The sequence below is a fragment of the Anneissia japonica genome, unplaced genomic scaffold (assembly GCF_011630105.1).
Source record: "Anneissia japonica isolate Jap-2015-1 unplaced genomic scaffold, ASM1163010v1 scaffold724_len3256291_cov202, whole genome shotgun sequence".
NCBI lineage: Eukaryota > Metazoa > Echinodermata > Crinoidea > Comatulida > Comatulidae > Anneissia > Anneissia japonica.
In genome coordinates, this window is record NW_022744966.1 from 367,918 (window position 1) to 378,336 (window position 10,419).

Genomic DNA, 10,419 nt, shown 5'->3' on the forward strand with positions numbered 1-10,419 from the left:
GTGCGAGCGACACTCTGTATAGGAACTGTCTCTTATACACATCTAGATGTGTATAAGAGACAGGGCTAGGCTAGGCCTAGGCTAGCTAATTAAATAATAGGCTAGGTAGGCTAATAATAGGCCTCCTCTACTCTAGGGGCTAGCCCTAGAAAGTAGGCCTAGGCTAGGCTAACCCTACTACTAGCTAGGTAGGGGCTAGCTAATAGCATAGGCTAGGCTCAGATTAGTTTAAGCCTATGCTAAAATGTTTTGTATAAAACTGTGGTTTAAGTTAATTCTAAAATAATTATGAATTATTATTTATTAATCTTGAGATTTCTTTCTGATGTTAAGCACGGAGATATAGTAAACTGGAGAAACAACACGAATTCAGTCCTTTGATATCATTCCGACCGCGCTGATAAGAATCTGTATTATGTAATCTTGCGTATCAATTTTGCATAAACATGCAGTGCGAGCGACACTCTGTATAGGAAAGGGGGTGGGGGAGTTGGCATCACAGCAATGATGGGGCTGAGGTGGGTGCAGACAACTGTCACCCCACCCACCTTTTAAAACAAATGTGCGCCCTTGAATTGATCTAGTCCTATGTCGTAAATCATCATAACTTTGTGGTTGTTTTTAACAAAATAAAATAAAATTATAAATATAAAATGTTAATTAATATATATATTTATATTTTAACTAAGATATGCTTATAATAGTGTAATTTAATTTGAAGAAATATGATGCTCTATTTAAGCTTTATTAAAAATTCCACACGTATGTAAAATCATGAACTGTTGCTATCCTTGCCATAGTTCTTGAGGCAGAGTTTAGGGAGATTTAAAATTAATGGTTGTGGGACCTCCAATATCCTGTTAACTTTGTCGAAGTATCAAACTGAATACATGGAGTGTCTCCACTGCAGTCAATTATGCGGCAGAGCATTTAATAAGTCCTATTTTTTCCATCCTGGCCGTGTTTCATTGCTCAGTGTAGTTTGAATTGGTAGACATAAATGAAAAACAACTACATCTGGGGCGGATGCAGGATTTGGCGGTAGGGGTCGAGAGTCGACACCTAAACCCTACTATAGTTTGGGGCTGAGGTGAGAAAATTGTGAGAATATGTACTGAGGCTGCACTCTCATACATTAAACATCTTACCAGTACTAGGCCTATGTTCACACAATACAATACAATTGTTCTTAATACAATTTAAGGGGTGCGATCGTACTGTCTGCACCCTGTCTGCATCCGCATCAGTATAATTTTATTAGCCGGTCAGCAAACATACTGTACAATACTTCCTAATAGTGTCTTTTAATCTGTAAAGGTTGGAAACTTTAAATGATTTACCATTGGTGGACAAGAAATCTATCCGGATAAAGATGCTGGCCTCCCCAATCAACCCTGCTGACATAAATACTATTCAAGGTACTGTATCCACAACATTTACCGAAACAACCTCCCCCTTTTTTTTTCTTCCCCCTCCCTACAGTGCATCATTTTTCACTCCTTTTTCTTTTAAATCTCATATATCTGCCAACTTTGTGAGACTGAAAAAAAATTATAATTTGTATATAGTGCCCTCTATGTAATAATCAAGAAATAGAGCGCCGTCTATGTTTTTTGTTTTTTTATTAAATTATAGTGGAAACGCTATGTCCTCGGTCAGTAAAGCTTTATTATAAGAAATATAAATGTTTTGTATTCACATTTTAATGACTAATTCACTTCATTATGATGTGTGAGATAATACAAGGTACAGTAGGCGTGGGACATAAAAAGTGGATGCTTATGCATGACACTTCTGCATTATGCATGAGAGTTGGCAATTGTATATGTGGTATCGGCGGATCAAAGAATTGGCGCATCCAAAACCAATCATGAAATTGTTCAGACTAACATTGCTGAAACTCTGGAGCTTCTGGCCGGGGGTGGGGGTGGCAGGGAGGCGAATCCTCTGGACCCTTCCCCTTAAGAATAAGTTCTTGATTGGAACTACACTAGCATAAACATCCTGGATTTACCACAGTGTTCAGCTCTGGCCAGAATATCAAACTTTCTTTAACAAAAAACTATTGTCTGCCCATATATAGTCATGATGTGCCTATATATGGTCATGATGTGTTTATATATATGGTCATAATGTGCCTATATATGGTCATGATGTGCCTATATATGGTCATGATGTGCCTATATATGGCGATGATGTGCCTATATATGGTCATGATGTGCCTATATATGGTCATGATGTGCCTATATATGGCCATGATGTGATGTCATAAAGTTTTGCTAGTCCGGACAGGACTTTAGATTACAACATATTTTTAGCTGGATTAACCCTAAATATTTACTGTACCACTTTGCTTTATGAGGTTTGGCATAAGTTTCTTTTCCACCCACAGGTATATATCCTGTAAAACCTCCTCTTCCAGCAGTAGGGGGTTTTGAAGGTGTAGGGGAGGTAGTAGAAATAAAAAGTGGTGCTTCAGATATCAAGGTGGGAGACATGGTGATACCAGCTATTAATTCATTAGGTAAAATTTTATGTATTCCAATTTTTATTGTTTAATAAAATTCTTATGTATTCATATTTTATTTATATAAAAATTTTCTGTAGCATTATACCAGCCAGAAAATAGATGAATTACCATTCCACATTCTCAAGTGACTTAGCCAACTTGAACATTGTTTACAAATTTCTTGAGTAAAATGAGGCAGCACTGCTAGCAGTAGATTCTAACTTCGTCAGGATAATAAAATATATTTAATTGTAATTAATCGACTTTTCTTACAAGCAGGGGCAGGGCTAGTGGGTCTCCCGCTTGAATATACAAAAATTCACTTTAAAAAACTTGATTTAGCTGAATTTAAAATACTAAAATATCCAATTCGCATTCCAAATTACAGTTAAATTGTTAAATAGTATATGAAGTAAATGTTACAGTTTTCTCAAGATATTCCAACTGAAATTCCCTTCATCTTCACATCAGTGCTTAAAAGTCAGTACAGTGGACCTTTCTCAAGTGTCAATCAAATTTAACATCTGACTAATAAGAATAGGGCCAAGAACACGCCCGTGTCATACAAACGCGTGTTGTCCCACAACAACACGCGAGTGCTCATTGTCAAAATTTTTTTTTTACTAGGAACGTGGAGGAGCCAGGTGGTCTGCCCGTCTGACTGTGTGACCGTCCTACCAGAGGGAACGCCGCGTTTGTTTGCTGCCACGCTGCGAGTCAACACATGCACATCGTACAGGATGCTGGCAGACTTCCAAGATCTTCAAGCAGGCATGTCAATCACTCTCAATCATTCACATTGATTTATGTGTCATGATGCAAATTTGACGTTTTTTAAAATGTTGTTTAATGTCATTTTGTATTTGGTGGTAAAATAATCCCAAATCATCTTTCTTATCTTGTGTGACATATATATCCTGTACATACATCTTCAATTTTTCTCTGAGCATGAATGCATGGTTCATTGTCCATTACCTCTTGTCCCAACCAACCCCTGTAGATACTTAAACCCTGGAGCTAGTCTCCAACAGTGTTCCAAAAACTTGAAGTCATGTTATTATTTTCATTACATGCTGTCAGCTTCATTTTAAATTAACTATATTTTTATGAGAACTTATTTCTCATTTTAGGCACCCCAGGGAGGGTGACTTTCTCCGGCAGCTTATCAATCTCTCGCTTGGTGGCCTTGTATGTTTCTCTGAAAAGTAAAATCCAGATGAGAAACCTAATTGTTATAGCAGCTTGTATGTAATATACATTTTGCTTAGAGAGAGTGAGTCATCTCATGTTCTCAAAATCAGATTACTCTTTTTCGAAGAGTTCAACCGGGTGCCATTTTCTCCACTGACAAACCATTGATTCCAATTTCTAACGTAATTATTAAGATGTTTTATCTTAATTTTTCTTTGTAAATTCTAATTGAGCTTGTGTTTTTAGTACATTTTGATGGTAAAATATTAGATTTAAAAATGGCTATTCCAGAAAGCATATGAAGTCATTCAGGCGTAATGAACGGTAATTAACGTCTTTTGACAACAGAGAGCGCCACCTGGCATTGTGACGACACAACTGTGGTACTCTATAGTGACCCCTGCTATCTACTCTTTTCTATTCTCAAATTTAAGCAAAAATGGCCCTAGTAAAAATTTTCCTGAAATGAAATTGTTCCTTTATTTATTTATTTATTTATTTTATTTTGTATTTACATAGGCCTCAGTTTACAAAAGTAGGTAGAAATGGTCTCAATTTAAAATGTTAAATTTATATTTCTTTTATTCAAGCACTAATATTATTATTATTTATCAATTTGTTGATAAAAAAAATTCTCTGTAAAGTCAGATAAATGTTTAATTGTTTTTTTATCTCTGGCTTATGGAAATTTCCCTTAAATGTTTGAGAGGTTGTGGACACATCATATCTTATCAAAGAGATACTAACAGATCATTGAAATGCTGGTTCTTTTGTTCAGGTGACACTGTGATCCAAAATGCAGCCAATAGTGGTGCAGGTCAGATGGCCATCCAGATTGCTGCAGCAAGGGGGCTAAAAACGATCAACATTGTACGTGACAGGTAGGAATCTAAAGCAACTGATATTAACAGGCACAATTAGAACACTTCATGAACTAGGGGGCCTTAATTTACATTATGTTTAACATTACTTACAATATGTTTACTTGAGAAAAACATGTGATCAAGGAAGTTATACTAGCAGATCTAGAGCTAAGATGATAGTGCAACCAAACAACCATTCGTGTATTTTTTTTTTCATAATTTACCACAGGTGTTATAGTAATTCTTAATTCTGGATAACATATTTTTTTTTACCTCATTTAATCTTCAATAATCTACTAGTGTGTCGTATTTTAGAGATTTTTTCCACAGAATTTACCACAGATGTTATAGTAACTTTAAATTCTGGATAGTATTTTTTCTTACCTCATTTAATCTTTAATAATCTACTAGTTTGTCATTTCTTAGAGTTATTTTTTTTCTTAGAATTTACCACACGTTTTTAAATAGTAATTCTTAATTTTGGATAATGGTTTTTCTTACCTCATTTAATCTTCAATGATCTACTAGTGTGTTGTATTTTAGAGTTTTTCTCCTCAGAATTTACCACAGATGTTACAGTAATTTTAAATTCTGGATAATATTTTTTCTTACCTAATTTAATAATAATAGTAATAATAATAATAATAATAACAACAAATATTTATAATGCGCCATTTCAAAGATTTATCAAAGGTGCAGTGGACTAGATGTTGCACTTTTCAATAATTTTCTCCTCCCCTGTGGGTCACTTCATGTCCTCTGCAGCCAGCAAACCAGCGCACTTTTATCTGTCCACGACAGGGGCCGAGTGGACCAGTACACCGGGGTAACCCCTCTACTCGTCTCGAAAGATGTACTGGGTTCTTTAAAGTGCATTTGTGTACACTGGGCCTACGGTTTATAGTCCTTATCCGAGAAGACTTGTTCCAGCACCAGAACTATAGGAGCGAGTCGGCTGGGAAAACATGCCGATATTGTTGACTATGATTACGGCGTACTTACCTTAACCGCTCGGCCATTTGATTTGCTCAATCTTTAATTTAATCTTTGATAATCTACTAGTGTGTCGTACTAATCTCTCCGGCATCAAAGGATCATGTGATTTTAATGAGCATATATGAAAGCGTGCTTGCAATCCAATTCATCGACCTTTCTCTACGTACAGGCCCAATGTTGATGAACTGAAAGCTCACTTGCATAATCTTGGTGCTGATATTGTGGTTACAGATACTGAACTGAGAATGTCATCACCACAGAAGCTGCTTCAGGTAAGGTAATGATGGGATGATAATAGCTTTGCAAAAAAAAAGAAAACAAGCAGTAAATAATTTTGACTTAAACTACGGTACTTAAACTAAAACAGTTCCGAAAAAGCATTTGCGCTATCAGTCTAAGTATCCAGAAAATGGCTCCATCCACACTGATGTCGAAAACAACGTCGCTGTCACACCCGGGTGCACGCAGGCACTCTGTTAGGCTGTATGCTGGGCTCCGGTAGCTTCCACATCAGAATAATAAAAATAATTATAATAATAATAATAATTTTCATAGCACTTGCTTTGTTTTTTAAAGAAATGCTCAAGGATTTTGCTTGTTCATGACTCACAGGAGCTCAGATAATGCAAGTATCTATCTAGCCTATTCTGCCAAAAAAAAAAACACACTTAAATTTAAGCAAAAAAACTAGAAAATATCAGATGGCAATGCCATCAGATGGGTCATTATCATCCTTCATCCACTCCTCCTCCTCCTACTCATTATCACCACTACATCTTCTATATTTTGTTTGTTGATACCTTTAATTGAATGAACAAAAATAATATTTTCCATTTGTCATTCCAATTACTGTGTGTACACGGTGATGTTCCTACCATCCATGCAATTATGTCTATACACAGTAGTGTAAAAAATTTAAGCTGGGAAAAAAAAGTGAGAGACAGTATTACAAGACTAAATTTTAATGTAATTTATTTTCAAGAGCTTTCTCTTGCAGTCAATGCCCGGATTTGCACAATGTCTGCTGCTTCGTGAAGATGGTATTGAGTGACTGACAACAAAAGCTTTAGTCATAAATTATATTGGAACTTTAATCTATAAACTGCCTTTTTTTTTCCCGATCATATATACAGCAATCCAGGGATTCTCATATTGCAGCCTGCAGGCTGAGGGGCTCGAGCTCCTTTAATTTACCCTGCCAATTATTTCACCGTAGCTCTCTTTGCTATTCTTCCTTCATCCTATTTCTTCTCGTACGTTAAATGTACAATAATTAATGCTATAATACTAACTTTATATTTACACGATTACTTCATTTTAATATTATACAGAAATGTATAATAAACTATATAATTCAAATTTATAAAAATTAATATTCTCATAGAATTTTATATCAATTAAACTTGTAAATAAGATTAATTAAACATGAACATAGTATTTCTTACATAATTAAAATTAACAGTTCAATTTTATAATGAATTTTATATTGACTTCGGCAACCCTTGCTAAAAAAGTACACTTTCTCCATCAAAAGGCTTTTGTACGAATGGAATTGCCTGTTTAAAGCACGAACTCTTGTAGACCAAACCCAGTTACGTTACCATTTTTAATCGTGCTGGAAATTTACCCGTAAACAAATGTATTTGATGGTCACTACACTACCTTAACTTAAACTCTGACGACACCATCAAATTTTATGTGAAATATTTGTGTGATGTGCCCATATATGGGACATGGTGATGTCATATTACACCCAAGTATGGGCATATCACATTTTGTTTGTCACATAAGATTTGAGAGTGTGGTCTGAGCTTTAATTGTGGTGAATTTTGCTTAAAGATTTCCTTGTGTTGGGCTCATCTGCAGTACTTACAGCATCATTTAAAGTGGGTTACCTGGGGTAAGAATATCTCCTAAAATATTAGCAATTAGCAACAATCAACTTAATCAGTGGCAGCGCCTGTGGGGTGGGGCCTTAAGTCCTCCATCGGACAAGTCAAGTCCCCCCCCCCAAAGAAAAATATAAAAATAGGCCTACACCATGCCAAAACATGTTTTTCACAGTCATAGAATGCCATTTCCAGCCATTCAGAGGTCCCTATTTTTAAAACAATCATATGTGGGAGGTGGACACCCCGGCCTCCTCAGGTATACAAGCTCAAGCCCCAGCTTTTCCCCCAAGAAAATGTGTTCTAGAGCCGCCACTGAACATTTGTTCTATTGAAATTATTAAATATTCCTTTTATCTGTTTTTAGGGGCTGCCAAAGCCTAAGCTAGGCTTGAATGCTGTTGGAGGAAAGAGTGCAATAAGTCTGATGAAGTATCTACAGTAAGTTCATATTATTTCATGTTTTTTATTATCAAATAATATGGTACAAAAATATGCACTGGGAGGTTGGACATTGGATATTGAAAGTGAACCCAAACATAACGCTAAACCTTCACAAACCATCACTTATATTGTAACAACAACAACAACATATTACTTATATTGTTAAAATGTGAATATTCTTAATTAAATAATTTTGACCCCTTAAAATCCAGGGAACACATTCCCCCAAGCACTCTCTTTTTGGCTCAACCATTGATGAATATATATATTTTTATGCATTTCATATAATAGTATCTTAATATATAATTTTGCAACTAAAATTCATTATAAGAATGTTAGACTAATCTAACCCAGTGGAATCTAATTTTTGTGTAATATTTGTGTATTTTTCAGAAACGGTGGGACCATGGTGACATATGGCGGAATGTCAAAACAGCCGGTTACTGTGCCAACCGGAATGCTGATATTCAATGACATCAAAGTTGTTGGGTACTGGATGACAAGGTGGCACGATAACAACCCAAATAGTAAGTTTTACTCTTTCGTTACCTAGAAACAGATTGATTGATCCATTTTTGTTTCCCTGAGTGTATCAATGTAGATGAATTGCCTTGTGAATAATTGAGACATTCTTTGATTAAATAATAATGGTCCTGTTGATTGATTGATTAATAGATTGACTGATAGAACAATTGATGGATGGATTGATTGATTGATTGATAGATCAGTAGATTGGTTGGCTGGTTGTAATTGACTGTTTATCTTATTTATTGATTAAGGGAATCACTGATTAAATATTGAAAATTTATCGATTGATTGATTGATTTGTCAATCCATTCATTCATTCATTGATCAGTATATTAGTTGGCTGTTTGTAATGACTGTTTAATAAACAAATTCCTTGACTCTTTTCTAACTTATTTATTTAGTGATTTTTTGCTGATAGATTGATTAATTGAAGATTGGTTGATTTCATAATTTATTTAGTAATTTACTGATCACAGATTTATTTGTTTATCTACCTTTTAATCAGATTGACCTTCAATCCTGTCATTTCCTGTCAAATGTTGAGGTTGTTTCTCATGACCATGATTGTATGTTTGTATTTTGAATGGGAACCTTTATCCCATGTTCCTAAAAAATAAAATATTAAAAAAGATAAATAAATATTCAATTTGCTTATTTATTATTTTAATAATGATTAATAGATTGATTTTAATTTATATAGTGACTTATTAATTGATACATCAATTGATTGATTGATAGGCTAATTGATTGATTCAATGATTTATTGATTGTCTTATAGCTTGGTTGATTAGTTAGTTCTCCATCTTTTAAATTTGAAAATTGACCCCTGCATCAATTTAAATTTCTTGTACATCTAGGTGTAGAAGCTGCAAGGATGTTTGATGAATTATGCCAGTGGTCAAAAGAAGGACGTCTCTGTATTCCTCGTCATCGACTCGTCAACATAAAGGACTACAAAAGCGGTATTGAGAGTGCTATGGCAGACTTTACAACTGAGAAACAAATTCTTGTATTTGATAACTGAAAGGTATTTCTGAATTTTGGGTATAAGAAAACACTTATGTACTGTTGTGGTATTAAATTATGGAAAATATTATTTATTATCAAACAATAATAATCCAGTTAAAAAAAAATTGCTGGGACAAGATCTGAGGTTATTGCGGCCACAACGCATCATATTAACTACCATATCTTATTATTGTGCACTACAAAACTCCTATCCTTCCCATCCTGCCTCAATACTGTACTTCCTATCAAAGTGTGGTTCACTGAGCTGGAGAAAACTAGTCATGTACTTTTAGATTTTGTGGGTTGGATGAGAATCATCGTGGATCTAGGCCAAGGGCTTAGCCAGCGAGCCATCCGGCTGTCATCTGGATGGCTAACAATTATTTATGACAGCCACTTTTACCGTGACGGCTTGGCCTACTCAGCTTGGCCTAGCCTAGTTGGGCCTGGTTTACCTATAGCAAATACCACCCACCCCCGCTCAGTTTTTGTCTTCCATTTTGGACGGCCTATTTCTTTTTTTTTGGCTAAACCCATGATCTAAGCCAACCTTGTATGTTTGTTACCTAGTTCTAACAAAAAAAACTATCGATCAGCCCACCCTCTAAGTAAGGATCTAGGGCTTAGGTGTCCGATGGTCCACCATCTACAAGAGCAGAAAATGAGAAGAAGCCTTTGCATAATTGCTGCGAAGCAGCCAATTCATATGCTTGACAGCAATTTGACCTCTGAAAGGTCATTGTTTGTCAAGAAACAATCGCCTAAGACAACTGAAAAGCGGAGTTTCCTTCTTTCGTTCTGCCGGGTAAAATCAATTACTTTAGGCGACGTTTGTAGACTAACCTACTCGTACCAACGTCGGCATGTCGCGACGCTGGAGTACTATTCAGCGTTTTTACTATATTTCTAGGTTTTCTATTTCTACGTTTAATCGGCTCATGTCTCAGCCACAATATTTTGAAGCCAATATTATTTACGAACCCAGTTAAAC

At 35.5% G+C, this 10,419-nt stretch overlaps 1 protein-coding gene across 1 annotated transcript in view; it reads left to right on the forward strand.

Moving 5' to 3' along the window:
* LOC117119803 (enoyl-[acyl-carrier-protein] reductase, mitochondrial-like) overlaps positions 1-10,105 on the forward strand; it is an 11,189-nt gene extending 1,084 nt beyond the window's left edge. The window contains exons 2-9 of the mRNA XM_033264718.1: positions 1,318-1,418; positions 2,393-2,524; positions 3,137-3,280; positions 4,479-4,581; positions 5,729-5,831; positions 7,816-7,889; positions 8,286-8,419; positions 9,278-10,105. Of these exons, the coding sequence (XP_033120609.1) occupies positions 1,318-1,418; positions 2,393-2,524; positions 3,137-3,280; positions 4,479-4,581; positions 5,729-5,831; positions 7,816-7,889; positions 8,286-8,419; positions 9,278-9,444 (958 nt within the window). The 3' untranslated portion in view covers positions 9,445-10,105. The remainder of the gene's footprint in view (positions 1-1,317; positions 1,419-2,392; positions 2,525-3,136; positions 3,281-4,478; positions 4,582-5,728; positions 5,832-7,815; positions 7,890-8,285; positions 8,420-9,277) is intronic.
* The last annotated feature ends 314 nt before the right edge of the window (positions 10,106-10,419 follow it).